The sequence below is a fragment of the Capricornis sumatraensis genome, chromosome 8, assembly GCF_032405125.1.
Source record: "Capricornis sumatraensis isolate serow.1 chromosome 8, serow.2, whole genome shotgun sequence".
Lineage (NCBI taxonomy): Eukaryota > Metazoa > Chordata > Mammalia > Artiodactyla > Bovidae > Capricornis > Capricornis sumatraensis.
This window is the reverse complement of record NC_091076.1, coordinates 111,908,681-111,935,444: the sequence shown is the minus strand read 5'-3', so window position 1 is coordinate 111,935,444 and position 26,764 is coordinate 111,908,681. Positions and strand designations below refer to the sequence as shown.

At 46.9% G+C, this 26,764-nt stretch overlaps 1 protein-coding gene across 1 annotated transcript in view; it reads left to right on the top strand.

The window, feature by feature from the left end:
- CEP112 (centrosomal protein 112) overlaps positions 1-26,764 on the top strand; it is a 312,648-nt gene that overhangs the window by 48,630 nt on the left and 237,254 nt on the right. The window contains exons 10-15 of the mRNA XM_068977099.1: positions 1,145-1,244; positions 6,153-6,271; positions 8,385-8,528; positions 23,353-23,507; positions 23,821-23,950; positions 26,589-26,681. Of these exons, the coding sequence (XP_068833200.1) occupies positions 1,145-1,244; positions 6,153-6,271; positions 8,385-8,528; positions 23,353-23,507; positions 23,821-23,950; positions 26,589-26,681 (741 nt within the window). The remainder of the gene's footprint in view (positions 1-1,144; positions 1,245-6,152; positions 6,272-8,384; positions 8,529-23,352; positions 23,508-23,820; positions 23,951-26,588; positions 26,682-26,764) is intronic.

Below are 26,764 nucleotides of genomic sequence, written 5' to 3'. Positions count from 1 at the left end.
CAGGTAAAATATAAATAAAATCTTTGGCCTCATGCCAGGTTTTGCAAGTATGTCCATCAGTTTGCATGTATGGTATTTTCTACGTGTTAGGAATTGGGAAGGAATAAAATTGAAATTGTTTATCTCTTTGCACACACTGTTTTCCTGTTCTGCTTCTTTATGGACATGGAAATCAAACTGCTCCTTTACTTATTTATCAGTGTTCTTAGAGGTGGGACCAAAACAATGAAAGGTAAAGGAAGATGCTGGCAGTGCAAGAACTTGGTCAGACGTGGTGACAACCTGTTTTCAAAACCTGAGTTTGCGTGTAGAGGAATATACCGCAACCATGAGATACGTGGATATTCGTACTTCTGCCTCAGTTGGGTCTTCCTTTTCCCCCTTGGTTAGACATTTCTTTACCCTGCTTGGTAATTTTCCTATACATGGTTTTTCTCCAATTTTTTTTAAAGTATTGGATGTATTTAGAAGTATTTAATGATCCATTTAAAAGCTTCTGAGAGTATAAATTAACGATGTAAAATGTACAATTTTGGACATGCTTGGAGCTGACTTTTTGATTCCCAAGAGCAGAGCTAAATGTAAAAGAAGGCTGTCCCCCCCGCGCCGCGCTTGTCCCCCCGCCCCGCGCTTGTCCCCCCCGCGCTTGTCCCCCCCGCGCTTGTTCTCCCCGCGCTTGTTCCCCCCCGCGCTCCCGTGTGTCTGGGCGTGCTTGTTGCTGTGTGTGGAAGGGACAGAGGGCCCCATGCGGGTTCAGGGTGTGCTCGTCTGCAGGCACCTGCCCAGTGCTGGGAGGGGCTGCCCTGTGTGCGTGTCAGGCTTCCGATGCTTCTCCCTGCGACCCGGTGACAGCTTCATCTGTGAGTCATGTTTTAGAAAATCAGCTAATTTAGTATTTACAGTCTCCTTAAGGATGGGTACATGAAAATTCGAAACAGCATATTTCTTTCAGTAATCAATTATTATAGTGTATTTAATGTTTTGTCAATGCACTGAAATATAATTTTTACATCTTTTTTGGGGGGAAGCCACTTACAGGATTAGCTGAGATAGACTTAAAAGAATATTGTGCTCTTTTTAAAAAATTATGGGTTCCATACATAAAATATTATAGTGTACTAAAATATTTTAAATTTGTTTGCAGATTTTAGAAAGAAAGAATAATGAAATAGAAGAAATGAAAACTTTATACAAAAAGAAACAAAATGAAACTGAAGAGACTATTAGAAAACTCGAGAAGAAAGGTGATGTTGTGTATCATTCATAAACCCTTTAACAACATTCCTGCTTTATGTCAGAGCTGCTGTAAGGCTCAGTTTATTTCTGACTGTAGTGTGAGATAGGAAAGTTTGTATGGGTTTCCTTTGCGGATGTGCTGATGTGAACTTCTGTATGACTTAAGAAAAACCTGTGTGTGTGTGTGTGTGTGTGTGTGTGTGTGTGTGTGTGTGGTAGCAATGGTGGTTGGTTTGATTAAAGGTTTAGACGAGTCTGTAACTTACTCTTTCTTAATCCTCTCTCTCTTCGTTGGACTGGAATGACCATAGGTCAGTCTTAGAACTTACTGGCTTTCACAAGAGAGTCTAGAGCAATTGTTTGTCTTGGTCTAATAAAGATTCGTTCCGTCAGGTGCCTGCCTTATGCTCTATGATATATGCTGCATTGTGATGGGCGGAACATTCAAAAAGTCTTCATTTACACTTTCACTATGAAGGAAAAGAAGACAGGAAATCCAGTGTTAAAATGATCATGACTGTAGGTCAAAATCGGAGAAGGCGATGGCACCCACTCCAGTACTCTTGCCTGGAAAATCCTGCAGACGGAGGAGCCTGGAAGGCTGCAGTCCGTGGGGTCGCTGAGGGTCAGACACGACTGAGTGACTTCACTTTCACTTTTCATGTTCATGCATTGGAGGAGGGAATGGCAACCCACTTTAGTGTTCTTGCCTGGAGAATCCCAGGGACAGGGGAGCCTGGTGGGCTGCCGTCACTGGGGTCGCACAGAGTTGGACACGACTGAAGCGACTTAGCCGCAGCAGTAGGTCAAAACATTGAAATGTAGTGGAGAGTCTTAAGGAGAGTGTTGGAAATATTTGGGGAGGGGGAAAGAACTTTAAAAGTTTTGTAAGATTTAGTTAGTTGCAGAGGAGAGTTCCAGGCACTGGGGTGGGAATGCTGATGTGTGTAAACTGTGGGAAGCAAGATGCAAAGCCATTCATCTGGGGTGGAGACCCTCATGTTAAGAGAGAGACTGACAAAGGCTGAGACAGGTGGCTCGGCACCATATGAGCATGACCTTGAATTTCAGATTTAGGAATTTCAAGTTTATCCTGCAGCTGCTGGAGAGTCAGGGAATGTGTTCTGAGAGGTGAGTTTTAGGACTGCATGTTTTTGGTGGAATAGCCTGGTAATATGGTGAAGCTGATTCCCCGTCTGTTATAGTAGAGGCAGGATGGGGTAGAGGAGGGAGAAAGAGAAGGAGGGAGAGAGAGAGGGAGGGGAAGGGAGAGAGAGGGAGGGGAAGGGAGAGAGGAGAGAGGGGAGAAAGATGGAGGAAGGGGGAAGAGAGAGAGGAGGGGAGAGAGAGGAGAGAGGGGGAGAGAGAGGAGAGGGAGGGGGAGAGAGAGGAGAGGGAGGGGGAGAGAGAGGAGAGGGAGGGGGAGAGAGAGGAGAGAGGGGAGAAAGATGGAGGAAGGGGCAAGAGAGAGAGAGGGGAGAGAGAGGAGGGGGGGAGAGAGAGGAGAGAGAGGGGAGAGAGGAGAGAGAGGGGAAGAGAGAGAGGAGAGAGGGGAGAAAGATGGAGGAAGGGGGAAGAGAGAGAGAGGGGAGAGAGAGGAGGGGGGGAGAGAGAGGAGAGGGAGGGGGAGAGAGAGGAGAGGGAGGGGGAGAGAGAGGAGAGGGAGGGGGAGAGAGAGGAGAGGGAGGGGGAGAGAGAGGAGAGGGAGGGGGAGAGAGAGGAGAGGGAGGGGGAGAGAGAGGAGAGAGAGGGGAGAAAGATGGAGGAAGGGGCAAGAGAGAGAGGAGGGGAGAGAGAGGAGAGGGAGGGGGAGAGAGGAGAGGGAGGGGGAGAGAGAGGAGAGAGGGGAGAAAGATGGAGGAAGGGGCAAGAGAGAGGGGAGAGAGAGGAGGGGGGGAGAGAGAGGAGAGAGAGGGAAGGGGAGAGAGAGAGAGGGAGGGGAAGAGAGAGGAGAGAGAGGGCGAGAGAGAGGCGAGGAGGGGAGAGAGAGGCGAGGAGGGGCGAGATCTTCCTTCTTAGCAGACCTGCTCTCAGCACCTGCCATGCCCGTCGGCAAGCCTCTCACTCATAAGGCAGTGCGGTTGCAGATGTAATGTATAGAAAGTCTCCTCAACTCAAGGACGCTGTGCCTCCATAATGTCATGTGTAAGATGATGAGGACCCAGAATATCTCAATAACTGAGAGTGGGGAGAGGGAACCTGAGAAGGAAACTCTGCAGCATTTGTGAATGATCCGATGTCAGTGAAGAGGAAGAAGAAAGTGGAGAGTCTGTCGTGGAACCGCTCCAAACATCAGTGGCTACATATATTTAAAATCTATTTCTAGGTTTTTGTTTTTACTCTGATTCAAACCAGGCACTTTAAACACTCAAAGAATGTTCAAACTGCCATACAGTTGCGCTCATTTCACATGCTAGCAAGGCTGTGTTCAAAATCCTTCAAGCTAGGCTTCAGTAGTATGTAAACCGAGAACTTCCAGATGTACAAGCTGGGTTGAACAAAGGCAGAGGAACCAGAGATCAAATTGCCAACATCCATTAGGTCATAGAAAAAGCAAGGAAATTCCAGAAAAAAACATCTACTTCTGCTTCATTGACTGGTAAAGCCTTTGTGTAGGTCACAACAAACTGTGGAAAATTCTTAGAATTGGGAGTGCCAGACCACCTTTCCTGTCTCCTGAGAAACCTGTATGGTGGTTAAGAAGCAACAGTTAGAACCAGACAGGAAGCAATGGACTGGTTCCACGTTGGGAAAGTAGGACGTCAAGGCTGTATGCGGTCACCTGCTTATTTAACTTGATGCAGAGCACGTCATGCGAAACGCTGGGCTCGATGACTCACAAGCTGGAATCAAGACTGCTGGAAGAAATATCAACAACCTCAGATATTCAGATGATACCACCCTGATGGCAGAAAGCAAAGAGGAACTAAAGAGTCTGTTGATGAGGGTGAAAGAGGGGAGTGAGAAAGCTGGCTTAGAACTTAACATTCCAAAAACTATAAGATCATGGCATCTGGTCCCATCACTCCATGGCAAATAGAAGGGGAAAAAGTGGAAATAGTGACAGATTTTATTTTGGGGGGCTCCAAAATCACTGCAGATGGTGCTTGCAGCCACAAAATTAAAAGACACTTGCTCCTTGGAAAGAAAGCTATGATAAATGTAGACAGTGTGTTGAAAAGCAGAGACATCATTTTGCCGACAAAGGTCCTTGTAGTCAAGGGTATGGTTTTTCCAGTAGTCATGTACAGATGTGAGAGTTGCACCATGAAGAAGGCTGAACGCCAAAGAATTGATGCTTTTGAACTGTGGTGCTGGAGAAGAGTCTTCTGGACTGTAAGGAGATCAAACAGTCTTGAAGGAAATCAACCCTGAATCCTGGTGGCTTAGACAGTCAAGAATCCGCCTGCATTGCAGGAGACCGGGGTTCGATCCCTGGGTCGGGAAGATCCCCTGGAGAAGGGAATGGCTACCCACTCCAGTATTCTTGCCTGGAGAATCCCATGGACAGAGGAGCCTGGAGGGCTATACTCCATGGGGTCACAAAGAGTTGGACACAACTGAGTGACTTACAGTTAAAAACCTTTTTTATTGGAATTCATTGGAAGGACTGATACTGAAGCTCCAATAATTTCGCCACCTGATGTGAAGAGCAGACTCTCTGGAAAAGACCCTGAGGCTGGAAACGACTGAGGGCAGAAGGAGAATGCGGCCGAGGTTGAGACGGCTGGATGGCATCACTGACTCAACGGACACGAGTTTGAGCAAGCTCCGGGAGAAAGTGAAGGACAGGGGAGCCTGTCGGACGCGTCTGAGCGACTGACACCAATATCAGGTTAACTTGACTCTTCTCACTTAGAGCTGCATTGTTGAGACATAAAAGTGAAAGAAATTTCTATGTAAATATTTATGAAAATTTTCCTATCTTCCAGTAACTGAATAAGAGCATTTTAAGGAAGCTAAGAAAATACTACTTTCAAGCAAATACACAACTGAATTTATTTTGCATCCGGATGACATGACTATGTTGAACAGTTTTCAGTCGAATCAATGACAGTTTAAATCACTTTTAAAAAGAAGATAGAAATTTGAATGTTTATAAGGCATATGTTTTATGTAACTTAGAGCATGTTTTGCTTCAGTCCCAGTTAACTTTAATGCACCCAGGAGCAGCGGCAGGTTGGAGCGGTAGGTTTCTTTGTCTGTGGGCTTAGCACACAGCGTTTGGGGTACTTGCCTGGGTGCCAGTCTTTCGCTCTGTAGATAAAAAGGTGAAATATCTGTCTCCTCAGTGAAGAAGCAAATAAACTATGACAGCACGCAGAGTAATAGGGATTTAGTGTAGAAATCTAGACAGCTCCCTGGGCCTCGAGGGGAGTGTCATTCTGCCCCTGCAAGAGGAGGAGAGACTTGAACTGAGACTGGTTTGAGCACTTAGTATTTCAGCAGGGGAGGAGGGCACTCCAGGTGGATAGGTGGGCGCATCTGGGCAAGAGGATCAAAGGACGTGGATTTATAGATAGGCTGGTTTGTTTACGAGGTGAAACACATGGACGTGGCTGAAGATACGGCCAGAAAGCAGTCAGATCTGAGGAGCCTTTGGGTCTCTGTCTTGTGGGCGGGGAACTGGGAGTTACGTCTGAGGGTCGCGGCGCAGCATCTGCAGGGGAAAGGGCCTCTGCAGAGCGGCGGCGGGCACCCCGCAGGAGAGCGGCGCAGCCGGCACGGTGTGCGCGCTGTCTGCGGGCTCGGCTGCGGAGGTGGGCGTGGAAAAGAGGGAGGCAGGTTTCAGGGGAGAGCACGGAAGACTGCAGGAAGATGCGGCGATCTGTCAACTGGTGCACTTTGCTTTTTACCAGCAGACTCTTGCGTGGCAGCTAGAATTGGTTTAATTACGTTTTCGTCCTTTTTGACAGTTCAGACCCTGGTCCGTGAAGGTCAGGTTATCAGAGAGGCCAAAGACAACCAGATCGCGGAGTTGAGAAAGCTCTGTGAGCAGAGCGCAGAGTCTCTGAATAACGGCTGGGAGAAAAAGGTGAGCCACAAAAGATGAGATAGTGACGGAGGAGTAGAAAGGCTTACACGCTGACGTAACCCACTTAGTTATCAGATAACGGTGTCCACAAAACCTAAAGAAGAGTTTGAAAAAGTAACAGTGTTCTAGACTACCTACAAATAGCTGTCGTGTCTTGGTATATATACTTTTTCTGGAAGTTTAATGGTTTATAAGCTAGTTTTCATTTAGAAAAGTTACTTTTAACAATTCTTGGATTTAATGAAGGCTCTGGAGTTTTGTCAGAGCGAATAGACTTTAAGCAGAATTCATAGGGATATAGTAGCAGGATAATTTGGGGGACTTAAATTGTTCAAATTTTGGATGTAAGCCCCTGGATCCTTTCTTTTCTGAAATCTCCAGATGACACAGTAGTTGTAGTATAAACTTGTTTTTGGTGTACACAAAATCAGTTGTGGATGGATTATTCTTAGAGGAGCGTTTAATTAAGAAAAACATTTTCATTAATTTAGCAAAGCCAAGAGTAATGCAAAAAATACTTATAATGTTTCATAAAAGTCTTACTAGTCACACATAGTAGCTACTTTTGGGCTTCCCTGTGGCTCAGCGAAGAAGCTGCCTGCAGTGCAGGAGATGGGGGCTCAATCCCTGGGTGGGGAAGATCCGCTGGAGGAGGGCATGGCAGCCCGCTCCACTGTTCCTGCCTGGAGAGTCCCGTGGACAGAGGAGCCTGCGGGCTACAGCCCGTGGGGTCGCGGGGGGCAGACAAGACTGAGCACGCGCAGGCACTCAGTGCTTTCGCTTAGGAGCTCTTCGCCATTGGCTGAAATTGCAGACTGTACTCACAAGAAGTGAAACACGGCACTTGTCTTGAGTAAGTCGGCCTTGAAGGTCTTCGGTGAACTCCTCCCGCTGACCGTCTCCCAGTGGGTCGAGTTCGAGCATTTTCCTGGGCCCCGCGGGGTGGTTGGAGTGGGTGCTGGGCGGCTGTGTCCTGGGGCCGTGGCTCCAGGGCCGTGTGAGGAGGGCCCCTGTCCAGAGGGCAGACGGAGCGCTCTTCTAGGGTCGTGTCCATTTATGTGCTTTCACTTCTTCTGTAAAGTTGGCGTGGCTTTTTTCTGGCTGCTGCAAGTACCCATTTCATTATTTAACACCTCACTCAAGACACCGTCCTCTTAAAACCAGGCCAGCAGTGATTGGAAAACACTCTAAAGTATCCGTAAAACGATATAAACTATAACTTATTTTAACTTGATTAAATGTATCTATAAATGCCAGACACTGGAATGACTATTCCTAGTAATCCTGGGCTCCATCAGGCTTCAGATCGGTGAGCCTGGGCTGGGTGCAGAGGACAGGGGTAGATTCCGCATTCCCCACCCGCAAAGACGGGTGGGCATCAGAACCAGAGTCCGGATTCCCCGGCTACGAAGGCTGGTGGACAGACGCCCACGAGGCTTGCCGCCTGGGTTTTCCACGTCCTTAGAGGGTGCTCCTTGAAAACTGGTTTCCTCACCTTAGCTGCATCCATATTTTAGCATTTCACCCACCTGAGCATGTGTATACAGTCTCCACTAAGATGGCCAGTGTGCACAGACACGGAGTACGCAGTTCTCCCGAGAGCCTGCTTTGGTTTACACAAGCCACCTCGTGTCTTCTTAGTGTCCTTTATGGAGTGGATAAAAATAGTTTCTTGTTGGGAGTCAGGGTGAAGGGTAAACCATTTTGGACATTACTCTTGTGCAAGATTTCGTGCAAATAAGATGAAAATGCTGAGAGGTAGCAATCCGAGTTGATACAATTTTATAAATGCCTTTGTTTTCTGGTGTCAGGCTGATCCTGCTGCTGCTTACCTGATGCATTCTGTTATCGGATTTATTTACTGTTTCTGCCTGAGGTGGATAATTCCCTTTAATATTTGTTTATCCAATAAAATTTTCAATTGAGGGAAGTAAACAAAAAGTTGTTTCTTAATCATGCTCTTTACATGAATCTTCACTTCGAATATGTTATATCTTTTGTTGTTCAGGTCACCATATAAATAAATAGAGAAATGTAGGAAAACTTTTTTTCTGAATTACGAAATAGTCCATTCTTTAACAGTGGTGAAAGAGTCGATTCTTCCCCTCTGCAGCTCCACACCGCTGTAGCAGAAATGGAAAAGGAAAAGTTTGAACTTCAGAAGCGACACACTGAAAATATTCAAGAACTGCTCGAGGACACAAACGTGCGGCTGAACAAAATGGAGGGTGAATACGTGGCGCAGACGCAGTGCACAGTACGTCCGCTTCCCCTGTCTGGCCTCTGTGAGCTGTCCTTTTCATCTCCCTGTGCTCATGCATCCCTGCTTCCAGGGCGGGCAGAGCGCGGCAAGTGTGCTGTGGAGGTAAAACCCCTCGCCTTCCTTCCCGACTCAGGCTCACGCGTGGCAGTGTGGGGCCTCTTCCAGTGGCCGTGGGATTTCCCTTGGGATCGATTGTTGTCAGTTTTTCTCCTTTTTTACCCCTGCAAACATTTATAAAGCTTTCTTCTTGTTTTTTTTTTTTCCACTGACTTTCAGCCTGGAGATAGTTTCTTTACTTTTTTACTCTCTGTTTTATTTATTTGTTTCAGCCTTTTTAGGAAGACATGGTTGTTTTCTGGAAATGTGTAATGCCCGTGGGAAGACAGTCAGATCGGGAGGTGGAGCAGTGTGGCTGTAATGCCCGTTTGAAGACAGTCAGGTCAGCAGGTGGAACAGTGTGGCTGTAATGCCCGTGGGAAGACAGTCAGATCAGGAGGTGGAGTGGTGTGGCTATAGTGCCCATGTGAAGACAGTCACATCAAGAGGTGGAACGGTGTGGTGGTAATGCCTGTGGGAAGACACTCAGATCAGGAGTTCGAGCAGTGTGGCCGTAATTCTTCTGTGAGGACAGTCAGATCGGGAGGTGGAGCAGTGTGGCTGTAATGCTCGTGTGAAGAATGCTCGTGTGAGGACACTCAGGTCAGGAGGTGGAGCAGTGTGACCAGCAGAAGGCAGACTTTCTCAGTTGCTCTGTCTTGATGAGGGACCAGGCACAGATGCCCTGTGGGGGACCCCAGAGTCCTTTTCCTGAGGATTCAGAGGGGCACCACCAGAGTACACAACAGGTGGCCAGGCACGTCTTCCTAGGGAGTGTGGCGGGCCCCCAGAGCCCCTCGCTGAGTCTCTGCGGGCAGAGGGTGGGTCTTCCGCCCTTCAGAGGCTCAGCCGCCTTCCTGAAATACGGAAGCCTGAGGAAGGTGGGTTGAGGGGCACCTGGACCCGGGGCCTCACATCTGAGGCAGGTGCCCCTCGTCCTCCTTGTTCCTGATACATGATCTGACCTCGTGGCATGGAGACCCTGAATCCTCAGCACAAGCAGGGTCCCCTGGCCACTCAGCTCCCTCTGTCAGCTGGCTTGTCCAGAGTGCCTCCTTGGATTTAAAGCTGTGGAGTTTGAGCCAGAATCTGTTACCTAGGTATGTCTTGGAGACCCCAGACTAGCTGAAGGGCCCGTTTCAGAGGGCGGAAGGAATGGGACGCAGCATCCACAGTGATGCGGAGCTGGGCTGTAGGTCTCAGGCTCCCATTCCAGGTCCTTACCAGCTCGAGTGCCGTGCCAGCTCATACAGTGTTCAGGGTCCTCATCCGTCAGGCAGGGTAACAGCAGGAGTGAAGTGTGTGTATGTTGCTGGGAATATTAAATACCTTAATATACATAGACTAGGTTATGTGATAAGTGCCCAATAGATAGTTGTAACATACAAGAACAATAATCAGGAGACCTATATACACAAGGAGGTGCTCAGCTCGGAAGTTAGTGGGTGTTGGCTTGAAGACAGCAGGTTGAGCGCGATGTGGACCTCCGTCCCCTCCCACAGACACAGCCGTGACCAGCAGAGGGGAGGGGAGAGCGGTGACAGTCTGGGGTTGGGCCAGGCGAGGGGTGGGCTGACCCCGAGCCAGCCGGGTCAAGAAAGCAGAACCCTGAGTCGGCTTGGAAGGAACCTAAGCAGCAAACGGTTCCACGTGGATCTTCCAGGGCCCGGGTCCTGTCCCGCCGTCACCTCTGGAGGAGGGGATGCCAGTGGGGCTTCAGCAGGTAGAGTGCTGGACAGTTCAGGAACCAACTAGATGTGGAATTGGGGTGAAGAATATAGTGGGTTTATTATATGACTCTTCCTCCTTTTGCGTATGTTTGAAATGTCCCATAACAAAACTTCTAAAACTTTATAGTATTTGGCTGTGCCAAACCTTTAGATTGCAGGATCCTTAGTTGCCGCATGTAGGGTCTATTTCCCTGACCAGGAATCAAGCTCGGGCCCCCGCTCTGGGAGGCAGAGTCCTAACTGCTGGTTCACCAGAGAGTTCCTCTAGCCTTGGTTGTAACATCTGACCATTTTAGAATATTTCCAAATGATAATACTGGATATGAAAAATAATAATTGAAATAAAAGTATAACAGGTGCAATTAGAGACAGTACAGTAAATACAGCAGGAGGAAATCTACTAAGAAATTAAATAAGCGTAAGGTCAGAGGGTTCCAGAAAAACATCCATTTCTGCTTTACTGACTATGCCAAAGCCTTTGACTGTGTGGATCACAATGAACTGTGGAAAATTCTTCAAGAGATGGGCATACCAGACCACCTGACCTGCCTCTTGAGAAACCTATATGCAGGTCAGGAAGCAACACTTAGAACTGGACATGGAACAATAGACTGGTTCCAAATAGGAAAAGGAGTACATCAAGGCTGTATATTGTCACCCTGCTTATTTAACTTCTATGCAGAGTACATCATGAGAAATGCTGGACTGGAAGAAACACAAGCTGAAATCAAGATTGCTGGGAAAAACATCAGTCACCTCGGATGTGCAGATGACACCACCCTTATGGCAGAGAGTGAAGAGGAACTAAAAAGGCTCTTGATGAAAGTGAAAGAGGAGAGTGAAAAAGTTGGCTTAAAGCTCAACATTCAGAAAACGAAGATCATGGCATCCGGTCCCATCACTTCATGGGAAATAGATGGGGAAACAGTGGAAACGGTGTCAGACTTCATTTTGGGGGGCTCCAAAATCACTGCAGATTGTGATTGCAGCCATGAAATTAAAAGACGCTTACTCCTTGGAAGGAAAGTTATGACCAACCTAGACAGCATGTTGAAAACCAGAGTCATTACTTTGCCAACAAAGGTCCGTCTAGTCAAGGCTATGGTTTTTCTATTGGTCATGTATGGATGTGAGAGTTGGACTGTGAAGAAAGCTCAGCACCAAAGAATTGATGCTTTTGAAGTGTGGTGTTGGAGAAGACTCTTGAGAGTCCCTTGGACTGCAAGGAGATCCAACCAGTCCATCCTAAAGGAGATCAGTCCTGGGTGTTCATTGGAAGGACTGATGTTGAAGTTGAAACTCCAATACTTTTGCCACCTGATGCAGAGAGCTGACTCATTGGAAAAGACGCTGATGCTGGGAGAGATTGGGGGCAGGAGAAGTGGGGGACAGAGGATTACATGGCTGGATGGCATCACCGACTTGATGGACATGAGTTTGGGTAAACTCCGGGAGTTGGTGATGGACAGGGAGGTCTGGCGTGCTGCGACTCATGGGGTCGCAAAGAGTCGGACATGACTGAGCGACTGAACTGAACTGAACTGAACTGAACTGAAGATCAGAATTGGAGAAGGAAATGGCAACCCACTGCAGTACTCTTGCCTGGAAAATCCAATGGATGGAGGAGCCTGGTTAGCTGCCGTCTCTGCATTGGAGAAGGAAATGGCAACCCACTCCAGTGTTCTTGCCTGGAGAATCCCAGGGACGGGGGAGCCTGGTAGGTTCCTAGTCCACACGGTCGCAAGAATCAGACACAACTTATTGACTAAAACACAACCAGCAACACCGAGATCAGAATGGAGAAGTGTCCTGGGAGCAGAGGCTGGGAAGGAAATATAGGAGACAGAGACGCAGGAGGAGGCCAAGGAGCAGGAGGGACAGGCCTTTTTGAAGAAATAATGTAAATTAATTTCTTGGAATTAAAGAAAAATGAAAAACACAAAGGGCTCAAATAATACCCCAAATACTCACATTGGCCACACTGGAGTGACACTTAACACATAAAAATCAAGAATATTTGCTGAAGCTTGACACCGCCTGAGCCTTCACTGGGCGCCATCCCTGGGCCACGCTTTCCCACGCGTGCACCTCCTGGTGCTGCCCCACCGTCTTCCGGAATCAGGCAGAAGGAACAGCCAGTGCAGAAATCCCAAAGCTGGGACACGCCAGCCGAGTTCAGCGCAGAGCAGACGGCAGCAGGGACGGGGCCCTGCGAGCAGAGAGCAGCGAGGAAGGAGACTGTGTCAGGGCACAGACCAGGGAACACCTTGTGATTGATGCTTTAAAAAAAGAAAACACAGCTTGATCGGGTATGATCATAATTAGTATATGGTAAGGTTCGCCTGCTCTAAAGCGTGCAGCTCCCTGAACGTTTGGCATCTTGTTGCATTTGAGCTGGATTGAGCACATCAGAGTCGCTGCATCTGAGCGTCACTCCTCACGTGTCTGTCTGGCTCTGTGCAGAGAACAAACCGTGGGCTCTGAGGACGGATGCGGGGGCTGGGGACCCAGGGCCGAGGGTGCGGTGCGGGGGGCAGGCGGCTGGGCCTGGGGTCTGCGGAGGGCAAGCACTGCCGCTGGGGGAGCTGCTCCCTGGTGGGGCTGGGACGCCGGACGTGGACCAGCTCTCCTTGGCAAGATCAGGGTTTGTTTTCTGGAGAATCAGCACAAGGGTGATATTCAAGGCCCTGAACAAAAGCCAAATTTGTATCTGAAATACATTTTTGTCATCTCAGCCTCCTAAATTTTCACAAATGTGAATATATTAAGTAGTTGTAGGGTTGAAACTTATGAAACATATTAATTGCTTACAATGTGTACTGCACTGTTATTTTTCATTAGTTTGACAACATTAAGAGAGTAATAGCTTTCACATTGGAATTTTTAATTTTTATCAATTTGAGGTGTAAACTAAAGTCATACTTTGGGGCCAAGAGGCTACTGCTAGAGAAACTGCTTTCTATTTTTAATGAAAGTTGAATTTAAAAATTAGCATTCAGACCTTGTCATTAGGTAGCAGTAAAATATAGAGACGAATGGACAGGGTCTGTCAGCAGAGTTGAATTTAAGAGTCGTCAACTCTAGACAGACCTTGCTGAGCCGCTCCTGATTTAATAATTAAACAAGGAAGAGTTCAAGGCCCGGCTTAAGATGAAAGACGAGGCTGTCACTGAGAATTAGTTCCTGTGTTTTGTTCTTTCAAGCTCTCTCCTTTTTTTAATTGGGTCTTTTTTTTTCCCCTGTTCCATTTTTTCGTAAGCAGGCATTTGTACAGATGATTAGACCTATGTCTTTTGGTATTGGCAGGGGTCTCCTTGCATGAAACTAACAATTAAACATGGAAACCCTGGATTTTTAGAGCGATGTGTTAGACCTTATAAATATAAAAATGATAGCAGTGTCCTTAGATGCTTGGGGAGGTGGCAGCTGTAAAGTGTAGGGCTCTCTTCATATCAGGGGTTTAGACACACAAAGTCTGTGAGTGGCTTTATTGAGATTTTAGGCTTTCTTAGCGGAATTCTTTGCCCCTCTCTTTAGCACGGATGCCACTAGCAATCTTGTGAAGTTTATGCATCCCTCTCAGAATAGTATTTGACAATTTAATAAAATTATATAAGATGACAAAGAAAGTATAGTTACAGTCATCAAAATATTAATAAATCAGAGTCATGATAAAGTAATACATATGCTTTCAAATGAATGAAATAAATATCATAATTGAGCAGTGGGCCTAATAAGTGTTGTAACTTATGAATAATGATGAGGCTAAACAATATTAGAAAGCTGAGCGCTGAAGAATTGATGCTTTTGGGCTGTGGTGCTGGAGAAGACTCTTGAGAGTCCCTTACGCTGCGAGGAGATCCAACCAGTCCATCCTAAAGGAAGTCAGTGCTGAATATTCACGGGAAGGACTGATGCTGAAGCTGAAACTCCAGTACTTTGTCCCCTGATGTGAAGAACTGACTCATTGGAAAAGACCCTGATGCTGGGAAAGACTGAAGGCAGAAGGAGAAGGGGGTGATAGAGGATGAGATGGTTGGATGGCATCACCGACTAATGGACATGAGTTCAAGCAAGCTCCGGGAGTTGGTGAAGGACAGGGAAGCCTGGCGTGCCACAGTCCGCGGCGTCGCAGAGAGTCAGACACGACTGAGCGACTGACCTGACTGAAACAATATTAGAGATCATGCCACACTATGATGGCCTATAAACTATCTGTGATTTCTGTTGCTCACAGGCATTGCTAATACTTCATTGGTGCTTGACTGCACTCATAGTTGAAGGGAAATGCTGAAGGTCAGTCAGGGGACTGGAAATAGAGATGAGCTGTGTTTTTCCATTCAAAGCCCCTGACACTCCAAGTTCTGTTCATGGACCTGAATCGAGCTGAAGAGTATCAGAGGCCTTAGGCACGGGAAGCTTTGTGTTAACCCCTTACAGGTAGCCACCACCGTTCGTGGCAAGTGTTAATCAGAGCAGCTCGTCACTCTCCACCATGGCTGGGGTCCATCGTTTCATAGTTGCCATCAGCATTTCTCCTCCAACATCACAGTGTTAAAGAAGATCCTGAACAGCACCAGTTGGTTATTTTGAATAGGATTGCCATTTAAACAGATAGATTTTCTATTTTATAGGGTTTTAGGTTTACAGGAAGTTTGAGAGGACGGTTCCCGTGTGCCCCACACCCAGCTCTCCCTTTCTAACATCTTACATCATTCTGGTGCACTTGCTACAGGCAGAAATGAGCAGGACGCCCTAATAAGCCGGAGTCCCCAGCTGGCTCCGTTCTCCTTCACTGTTCCCTGGTGTCCTCCTCCTTCTCCAGGATCTCTTCCAGACGCCACACTGTTTCCTCCTTGGGCTCCTTTGGGCTGTGACAGTGTCTCAGATGCCGCTTCTCTCTCATGACCTCGGCAGTTGCGAGGCCTGGTCAGGAATGCTGCAGGGCGCCCCGCCTCCTGCTCTTCTCGTGATAAGATGGGGTTATGGGCTGACGCGGTAGGTCATGGAAGTAGAGTATGCTCTCCGTATCACATCAGGGGCACTCGCTACCCGTGGCCACCCCGTGGACGCTAGCCCTGGCCGCCTGGCTGCAGTGGTGTGTGCTGGGTTCTGCCCTGGTCGCCTGGCTGCAGTGGTGTGTGCTGGGTTCCGCCCTGGCCGTGGGTGTATGCTGGGCTCTCACTTGGCCGCGGGTGTGCGGCCTGCAGTGGTGTGTGCTGGGTTCCGCCCTGGCCGCCTTGCCGCGGGTGTGTCCTGGGTTCTCCCCGTGAAGCCGTCCTCCGGCCTTCCCACACTGCTCTTGGGAAGACAGTTCCCGTGAGGAGCCCGTGCACGAGGGGTGCGGGGTGTGCTCTCTGTACTCAAGGGAGGGGAGTCTGTGAATTATTGGGAGTTTCTCTAAAGGGATGTCTGTCTCGTCTCCCTCATTTGTTAATTTATTGAACAACTTACTTTTATCAGTGTGGATATTGTTTATGTTCTCGGTTATAAAAATCCCGTCTTCCTTCATTTTGTCACCTAAGTTGCTCAAGCTTCAGCCACTGGGAGATTCTCCAGGAGGCCCTCGGGCCCCCCGGCCTCCCGTGCAATGTGGAGGACACGGAGAACTGTGTGAGAGCCCGGGGTCTGCTTTCCGGGGGCGCTCGTGACTGCGGGCTGTCGCTTCTTTCCTGACCTCTCACCAGAGTGTTTGTGTGTACACAGGCCTGTGTGTGCAGGCACATCGATGAGCCTTAGTGTATGTAACCAACGGCATCTGTGTTAAGCGAAACACACTCTCTTATGGGGTCTGCAGCTCTAACCCTTCACCACGTGGGTTAGTCTGGCCTCCCCTCGCCCATAAATCCCCAGGCTGGCGCTGGGAGCCTGGCCCTCTCTGCTCGCCCGTAAGTCCCCAGTCTGGCGCTGGGAGCGTGGCCTCCACTTGTCCGTAAATCCCCAGTCTGGTGGTGAGAGCCTGGCCCTCTCCTCTCGCCTGTAAGTCCCCAGTCTGGCGCTGGGAGCCTGGCCTCCGCTCTCCCGTAAGTTCCCAGCCTGGCTCTGGGAGCGTGGCCTCCGCCTTCCTCCACTCCCTCTCTGCCTGTTCAGTCTCGGTCCACAGGCGTGGGTGTAAGCAGGACTGTTGATCCGTGTCCCCACAGGACCACACCTGCTGACCAGAATGGGGTGCACGCGCGGCCCTTGTTGCCTCTGGCCTCAGGTGCCGTGAGTTCCAGACTCGCTCAGGTCCTCACATTTCTTGCCACCCCTTCAAGGAGGTTTTTTACATATTTGTGATATAACGAGATTCTTTTCACAGCCTGTACTTCTTCCTGGGATCCCCGAACTACTAAATTGGTTTTGTAAGTTTGCATAAAGCTCACCCTTTGTGCTTTGGGATTCCATGGGTTTTGACAGATGCATCCCCACGCATATGCCGTCATGGTCTCACGCGCAGCATTTCCGCTGTCCTGACCTCTCTCGTGCCCCACCCTGGTCCCCTTGCCCGCCTCCCCGGATCTCTGGCAGCCACCGATCGCCTTGACTGTCTGTAAAACGTAGTTTTTTGCATAGTTTCTCTTCCAAAATGCCATATAATTGGAATCATACAGTATGTAGCATTTTCAGACTGGTTTCTTTCATTAAAAATTATACACATATGGTTTCTTCATCTCTTTTTATGGCTTTATAGCTCATTTCTTTCTATTGCTGAATAATATTCAGTTATATGGATTAGCACTGTTTATCCATGTATCTGTCAAAGGACATCTTGGTCGCATCTGCTTTTGGCAGCTATAAACGTTTGCTGTTACAAATGTTCACTTTCAAGTTTTTGCCTGATCATAGTTTTCAAATCACCTGTGACTCAGCATTTTCACTACAGAATGTCCAACCAAAAGAAATGGGTGAATACGTGCACCGTAAAACATGTGTGAAAATGTTCATAGCAGCATTATTATTAATAACCGAACACTGAAAACAACAGTCAGTCAGTGAAATGGATCAATTATTTTAGAGTATTCCACAATGGAATACTGAATATACCACTGAAAGACTGCTATACCCCGTGTCACGGATGACAACTCTCACAGACGTGATGTGCCTGACCCGAAAGGGTACATACTCTCTGAATTTATTTACAGAAAGTTCAGCAAAAGACAAAGCTTTTTTTTTTGTGATAGACATCAGAATAGTGGTTACCTTTCTGCAGAGGATGAGCAGTGCGGCACCCGAGCAGCCCCTGTGGGAGCAGTCCCTGTGGTTACCTTTTTGTGGAGGATGAGCAGCGTGGCATCGGAGCAGCCCCTGTGGGAGCAGCCCTGTGGTTACCTTTCTGTGGAGGACGAGCAGCGCGGCACCCGAGCAGCCCCGCACTTGTGTCCTGTCCTGGCTCGCGGCGTGGCTTCCCCGGTGGCTCAGTGGTGAAGAACCCGCTTGCAGTGCAGGAGATACACGTTTGATCCCTGGGTGCAGAAGGTCCCCTGGAGAAGGACATGGCAGCCCACTCCAGTGTTCTTGCCTGGGAAATCCCACGGACCTGGCAGGCTACACTCTGTAGGGTCGCAAGGGTTGGACGTGACTTAGTGACTGAAACATCACCAGCACTGGTTCATGGCTATTTCCAAGTGACAAGTTATCAGAACATATGTTTAAGATTTGTGCATTTTGTATATACGTTTCAAGAAGAATTTTTTTGAAATAAAATATGTTGTTCCTTTTGCCATGGGAGTTGAACTTTGGACTCTGTAAATAGTTGCTGATTACTAATGAGAAACGCTGGCCTGGAAGAAACACAAGCTGGAATCAAGATTGCCGGGAGAAATATCAATCACCTCAGATATGCAGATGACACCACCCTTATGGCAGAAAGTGAAGAGGAGCTAAAAAGCCTCTTGATGAAAGTGAAAGTGGAGAGTGAAAAAGTTGGCCTAAAGCTAAACATTCAGAAAACGAAGATCATGGCATCCAGTCCCATCACTTCATGGGAAATAGATGGGGAAACAGTGGAAACAGTGTCAGACTTTATTTTTTGGCTCCAAAATCACTGCAGATGGTGATTGCAGCCATGAAATTAAAAGATGCTTACTCCTTGGAAGGAAAGTTATGACCAACCTAGATAGTATATTCAAAAGCAGAGACTTTACTTTGCCGGCTAAGGTCCGTCTAGTCAAGGCTATGGTTTTTCCTGTAGTCATGTATGGATGTGAGAGTTGGACTGTGAAAAGGCTGAGTGCCGAAGAATTGATGCTTTTGAACTGTGGTGTTGGAGAAGACCCTTGAGAGTCCCTTGGACTGCAAGGAGATCCAACCAGTCCATTCTGAAGGATATCAGCCCTGGGATTTCTTTGGAAGGAATGATGCTACAGCTGAAGCTCCAGTCCTTTGGCCACCTCATGTGAAGAGTTGACTCATTGGAAAAGACTCTGATGCTGGGAGGGATCTGGGGCAGGAGGAGAAGGGGACGACCGAGGATGGGATGGCTGGATGGCATCACCGACTCGATGGACTTGAGTCTGAGTGAACTCCGGGAGTTGGTGATGGACAGGGAGGCCTGGCGTGCTGCGATTCATGGGGTCGCAAAGAGTCGGACACGACTGAGTGACTGAACTGAACTGAATCCTTTCTAATTTTTGACTCCTGGAGGGTTTCACACAAAGTTTGTATGTAAAATTCTAACATTTCTTATTCTACCTGTCGGTTATATAACTGAAAGCCCACCAGATATTCTATAATTTCCTAGTACTTAAGTTGCTGAAAACAATGTCGGCATTTCCTCATGAAATAACACCCTTGCCCAGCCTCCCGCTGAATTCCCAGTGTGCCGCTGCTCGCGGAGCGTCCGCCTCGGGCCCTGGAAGACGCACGGCCCCTGCTGCCCGGCGTTCCCTGCGCGCGGTGCTCTGCTCAGGCGCTCTGCTTGCCTCTGCGCGAGTCTGCTTGGAGCTGCCGCGCCCCTTCTGTCTCCACAGCTACGGCTCAGGCCCTTGTTGCCTCATTCCGGGTCCTTCCGGCCGCCTGCTGGTGGCTCCCCCCCGCTCTCCTCTTGGTCCGTGTCCCACATGTGCAGGCTGTCTTGCTTCCCCGCGACCGAGACCTTGAATTGCTACCCTAATGCCCACTGTAACTTCTGTCTACAAGCCGTGTCCGTTCACAAACTCCAGCCTCGTGTTCCGAGCGCCCCCTCTGAGGCCACAGTGTGGGAGGCGATTCTTTGTGCCCAAGGTAATCTGTCTGTTCCTCTCTGATTCTGTAGTTAAAAAGCCTGGAATCCCCCTTCCCCCCTGTTTGTTACAGCCTGAAAACTGTGGCTCGACATCAGCGTCTTTTATCTACGCGACTTTGGGCCCCGTTTTGAGGTTTCCACCCTTGTGTCCCCTCAGATCTTTGTATTCATTAAAAAAAAACGGTTATTTTGGCCACATGTTGTTAAGGTATTTCATGTACGTCTGTAGGGTTTCCCCTGACATAAGTGTTAACTTTCTTTTTGTTTATTGATACTTCGTTTGCTTTATTTTGTCTGATTGTTAAGAAAATGCTTTTAAAAATAAATAGAGTAAATGCAAATAGTCAAGTGAATAAGTGTGACCATACATTTTGCTTCTTGAATCAGAGAGTTTGTACCAGCGTAGGTAGAAGTATCTGTTCAGTAATGCAGATCTTAATTCAGAAGCCATGTTTCCAGTTCGCGTGACACTTGGCTGTACAGTAGGGACGTCTTTAATAGCACCCTTGCACCAGACACCTGACTCGATGGACGTGAATCTGCGTGAACTCTGGGAGTTGGTGATGGACAGGGAGGCCTGGCGTGCTGCGATTCACGGGGTCGCAAAGAGTCGGACACGACTGAGCGACTGAACTGAACTGAATTGCACCAGAAACCAAGCAAGCTTCCCCAACCAGGTGTTACGCAGGCGTTCAGTGTGGGGGCTTCGTGTCGGAACCGTCCTGTCTTCGTGTTGAACCTGCTTATCCTTCGTTCCTTTGCTCCTGCTGTTTCTCTCGTCCCTCTTTCCTGGGCTTTCCGGTTCAACTGGCTGCCCCCCCCCCGCCCCCGTGTCTCCACCCTGAGTCGTCTCCTCGCCTCCGGTGCTTGTCTCCCCTTGGCGACTGTTCTGCTTGGCACAGCCCCGGGGCTCCCTGACCTCGTGCTGGCCTTCACAGACAGTGCCAACCCGCTTGTTTTGGCCCATTTTGGTCTATTTATTTATTATCCATCGACTGTGCTAAAGATATAGATTATTTGAATTAATTGCTAAGGGACTCTCAGGGTAAGTCAGTCTTTGACAATTTGATCTTTGTATGTTGGAATTGGCAACCCACTCGTGTTCTTGCCTGGGGAATCCCAGGGACGGGGGAGCCTGGTGGGCTGCCGTCTATGGGGTCGCACAGAGTTGGACATGACTGAAGCGACTTAGCAGTAGCAGCATGTTGGAATTAGGATGGACATTATACAGAAAATTTATTTCCAAAATCAGTTTGAGCCTGAGAAAATGAGTCGAATCATGTGGAAAAGGGAACGGTTCTAGGGCCTGTTTTCTGTAGACTTAGTATTTTTAGAGCTGTTTTATTCACAGTAGAATTGAGGGGGAAGGGAGATTCCCACGAGCCCTGTCCCTTCTGCTGCCAGGCAGAGCCCACCACCACGGACACCCCCACCAGAGTGCGCCCTCTCCCAGAGTCCATCTCTTAGGTCAGAGTTGAGTCTCGGTGTCATATGTTCTGTGGCCTTGGGCAAGGGCACAGTGGCACAGACTGCCCTAACGTTCTGGTATCAGACGTAGTAGTATTTCCACTGCCCTGAAAATCCCGTCTCCACCTACTCGTCTTTCCCCTCGCCCAGCCCCCGGCAGTTGTCTCCCGAAAAGCGTGTCACGGGAGCCGTGCGGTATGTAGGCCTTCCCAGCGGGTTTCTTCCGCTTATTAGCATGCACGTAGGTCTCCTCTGCGCCTCTTCATGGTCTGAGAGCTCATTCCCCCTCAGTGCTGAATACCGTCCCATCCTCTACACGCACTCCAGTTTATCCATTCACCTCCCGAAGGGTGTCTTCATTGCTTTTTGCCAGTTGTGAATACAAAGCTACTGTAAACATCTGTGTGCAGGTTTTCACATGGACACAAAATTTTAACTCATTTGGGCAAATACCAAGCAGCATGATTCCTGGACTGGATGAAAAGAGTGTGTTTTCTAAGAACCTGCCAAACTGCCTTCCAGGCTGGATGTGCTACTTTGTGTTCCTGCCGGTAGTTAGTGGAGTTCCTGCTGCTCCAAACCCTCCTCAGCGTTTGCTGTCATTGTTCTGATCGGTGCAGTCTCATTGGTGTTTCAATCTGCATTTCCATGATACATGGTGACGCATGGTATGACAGCCTCTCCTACGCTTATGCATCAGCTGTTCATCTTCTCTGGTAGGGTGTCTAAGTCTTTAACCCATTTTTAAATTAGGTTTTTATTTTATTATTGTTGAGTTATAAGAGTTCTTTGTATATTTTGGATAACAGTCCTTCATCAGATGTGTCTTTTGCAAATACTGTTTCCCCATCTGTGGCTTATGTTCTGATTCTCTTAATACATACTGTCTTTTGTGGAATAGAAAATTTTAATCGTAATAAAGTCCAGTTTGTCAATTATTTCTTTAATGCATTGTGCCTGGATATTGTATCTAAAAAGTCTTGCCAAACTTAAGATAATTTAGGTTTTCCCTGTGTGATTTCCTAGGATTTTTGTGGTTTTGCATTTTGCATTTGGGTCTGTGATCTCTTCTGAGGGAGTCTGTAAGGTATGTGTCTAGATTCCTTTGCTTTTTTGCGTCGGTTGTCCAGTTGTTCCAGGACCACGTGGTGAAGACACGGCCTTTTCTCCGTTGCGCTGCTTTTGTCCCTTTGCCGGAAATCAGGCTGTGTTTATGGGGGGCTCTTTCTGGCCTCTCTGTTCCATTCCGTTGATCTGGTTGTCTTTCCCTTCGACAGGCCACAGTGCTTTGATGACTGTGTCTTATAGTGTCAGTCTTCCAACTTGGTTCTTCTCTTTCAGTTTTTCATTGGGTATTTTGTGCCTTTTGTCTTTCCATGTAAACTTTAAGAGAAGTTTATTCATTTCCATAAAATAATTTTCTGGGATTTTAATTGATGTTGCATTAAATCCATGGATCAAGTTGCAAATAACCAACACTGTATTACTGAGTCTTCCTATCCATGAACATGGGCTGTCTCTCCATTTATCTAGTTCTTTGATTTTCCTCATTCTTTCATCAGAGGTTTGTAATTTACCACATGTAGCTCTTGTACATATTTTATCAGACTTTTTTGGGAGGGTGCTAATGACTGAGCGACTTCCCTTTCACTTTTCACTTTCATGCATTGGAGAAGGAAATGGCAACCCACTCCAGTGTTCTTGCCTGGGGAATCCCAGGGACGGGGGAGCCTGGCGGGCTGCTGTCGGTGGGGTCGCAGGGTTGGACATGACTGGGGCGACTCAGCAGCAGCAGGGTCAGTGGTGAGCTTCCTGGGTCATGCTCGTGGTAAAGAACCCTCTTGCCTGCACGGTAGACGTAAGAGATGTGGGTTGAATCCCTGAGTCAGGAAGACCCCTGGAAAAGGAAGTGGCAGCCCACTCCAGTAATCTTGGCTAGAGAATCCCATGGACAGAGGAGCCCGGCGGGCTGTGGTCCATAGCATTGCAAATAATTGGATACGAGTGAAGCAACTTAGCATGCATGCACTTAAGCTTATATCCCCGGATCAGAATGGTGCTGTTTCAGTGAACGAATTCCCACTCATTGAACGAGTAAGAGGCTGAAAGTGTGCAAACACGTAGAAAGTGCTCCTTTCTTTTTTTTTTTTAATAATAGACAGTTAATTTAGAGGTTAGTTTGGTTTTTATTAGTATGGTTTATAGTACCTTTTTTTTTTTGTATTCTTATCTCTAATCCCTTGCATTTTTTTCGGGTTACTTAATGATGCAGAATTGTTATAAAGTCAGAGGCTTTCTTAACAATGAACCATTCTTTTAGAACCAGATGATCAAAGAACTGGAGTCCCGTGTCCAGCAGCTGACTGGAGAAGCGGAGAACAGTAATTTACAGAAACAGAAATTAATTCAAGAAAAACTGGAACTGGAGAGATGTTACCAGATAACATGTAATGAATTACAAGAAGTAAAGGCAAGGTATTGTCTGAGGTCAGACAGCTCTCAGGTGTGGCTATAAAAAACTGACATTAACTCTGTAAGTTATCCAGTAAAATTAAAACCTTGTGCATTTAACCTGGGGAGGTTTCCAGTCTAATGCTGCTGTTTGTTAAATTTTTTAAGTACCATTGAACGTAAGAAGCATACTGTTTAAGAACACTCGATAAAAATGTGCTTACTTATTTGATGTATTGAAAGATAACGCATTTGGATTTGACTGGCTAAAAAATTCCATTTTAGAGGTTGACTATAAATACACTGGAAGTGTATTTTATTCTCTGGTTGCTTTCAGGCGCAACACACTGCATAAAGAGAAAGACCATCTCATCAGTGATTATGAGCAAAACCTGAAACTGTTACAAACCAAGTATGATGCTGACGTCAACCTTCTGAGAAAAGAACACGCGCTTTCTGCCTCTCAGGTACTGTAGGAGCGGGTAGCTATAGCCAGCCAGAGCCGTCACTCCCTGCACTCAGCACAGAACCAGAAGTGCCCTGTGGAAGCTTACTGTCTGGCGTGTAAATGAGTCTCCTTTGCTTAATTTAATGATGACTGTCTAATGTAGAGCACAACACAAATCCTTAATACATTAAAATCTGCTGTAAATCAACCCTTTTAATTAAACTAATTACTAGAGTTCAGTTGTTTTAATAACATTTTTGAGTAACTCTGTACATTATTCAGAGAAGGCGATGGCACCCACTCCAGTGCTCTCGCCTGGAGAATCCCAGGGACGGGGGAGCCTGGTGGGCTGCAGTCCATGGGGTCGCTAGGAGTCGACAACGACTGAGCGACTTCCCTTTCACTTTTCACTTCCATGCATTGGAGAAGGAAATGGCAACCCACTCCAGTGTTCTTGCCTGGAGAATCCCAGGGACGGAGGAGCCTGGTGGGCTGCCGTCTGTGGGGTCGCACAGCGTCGGACACGACTGAAGTGACTCAGCAGCAGCAGCAGCAGCAGTACATTATTATTTGAGTAACTCAAATAACTCCATACATTGTTATGTTAATAATTAATTAATTAATCAATGGTATTGTTAATAATGTATAGAGTTAATATTTTGAATATAACAATAGTAATTATTATTATTAATATTTTGGATCTTGGTTATATGTTAGTTTTCTTGCACTCACACACGTATAGAAACCTACACACCCTGTTTTGTGTCAGATAATTGAAATTTATGAAGAGAAGATCCTATAGCTGCAGTGCTAAAGTGGTCAATTACTTGATATTTCAAGAATTATTAGGTTGGTGCAAACATAATCATGGTTTCAGACTGAATTTTAAATCATTATAACGAGGCTCAAACACATCTTTATAGACCAAAATAGGAACAAAAAGTGAAGTGAAGTCGCTCAGTCGTGTCAGACTCTTTGCGACCCCATGGACTGTATAGCCCACCAGGCTCCTCCATCCATGGGATTCTCCAGGCAAGAATACTGGAGTGGGCTGCCATTGCCTTCTCCAGGGGATCTTTCCGACCCAAGGATCGAACCCAGGTCTCCTGCATTGCAGGCAGATGCTTCAACCTTTGAGCCACCAGGGAAGCCCATAAACCACTACAATCAACACATTTTTCCCATTGAGAAATAAGTTTGTTTACTCTTATTAAAATCAATGCTTAAAATCTCTAAAATCAAAGCATAAAAACTTTAAAATCAAAGCATAAAAATCAATGCTTTGGGATTTGATGAACTCTTAGATTTTCTGCCTCCTGCTGGTTGTGGAAGCATTTTCCTTGCAGAAAGTTGTGAAGATGCTTGCGGAGGTGGCAGTCGGCTGGCGAGAGGTGAGGTGAAAACGGCAGATGAGGCAGGTGCTGTCAACTTCTGAAGCAGTGGTCGTGTGATGTGGAGCCAGGCATTGTCGTGGAGAATTGGGCCCTTTCTGACCAATGCTGGCTGCAGGCATTGCAATTTGGGGGGCATCTCATCAACTTGCTGGGCATATTTCTCAGATGTAATGTTCCTCGGGGATTCAGGAAGCTGTAGTGGATGAAACCGGCAGCAGGCCACCAAGCATGACTGGTTTTAGTGCAAGTTTGGCTGTGGGAAGTGCTTCGGAGCTTCTCCTCTGTCCAGCCACTGAGCTGGTCATTGCCAGTTGTATTAAAATCCACTTTTAATCACACATCACAATCTGACTGAGAAATGGTTCATTGTTGCATAGAATAAGAGAAGACACTTCAGAACCATGACCGTTTTGACTTGTGGTCAGCTCACGGGGGACCCACTTACCGAGCTTTTCCACCTTTCCAGTTTGTTTCAAATGCCAATGACCAAAGAATGATCGGCCTTGAATTCTTTGGCAGCTTCTTGAGCAGTTGTAAGAGGATCAGCTTCGATGATGGCTCTCCATTGTCGTTGTCAACGTCCGATGACCGGCCACTGTGCTCTCTAATCTTCACGACTCTTGTTCCCTTTGTGAGATTTCCTGAGCCGCCGCTGCACTGTACGCCTTTCAGCAGCTCCTGGGCCAAATGTGGTGTTGATGGTGCGAGTTGTCTCTGCTGCTTTACGACTCATTTTGAACTCAAATAAGAAAATCATTCAAATTTGCTTTTTGTCTAACATCTTTTCTGTAGTTTAAAATGAATATAAAATAAACAGCAAGTAATGTCATTAGCAAAAAAAAATCATCAAATGAAAAAGTGCATTAAAATGATGTATATAACATAACCATCACATTTATTTAGAATGTGTTCCAATATCAAATGACAAATTACACCAGTGCAGAAACTGCAGTTACTTTTGTACCAACCTAATAACTATTCCAGTGAATTTGGTTTTTAAATGAACGTTTAAAAAGTTTTCTGTTTACCTATTCTTTTTATATCAGTATTATATTTTTATAACTTTAAATACTATGAATTTAATTTATATTTTCACTTAAAGGATTTTTTAACTTAAATTTTTGTAAATTTCATATTTATAGACAAGTTTAATTCTAACTGAAACTTCAGGAAGAAAAAGGGGAAATTTATTCAACTGGAAGTTTGTAGGATGATAGAAAAATCAAAATTTCATTTTTTATTATTTTCCTAAAATCTCTTTAGGCATCTGGTACGATTAAAGAGCTAGAACAGAACGTCTGTCAATTAAAGCAGCAATTACAGGAATCAGAACTTCAGCGAAAGCAGCAGCTCAAGGTGAGTCCTGTGCTTTTAAACAGAACAATGGCTGAAAGTCACCTGTCCTTTTCTGGGTGTATATGTATAAGTGAGTGTCAGTT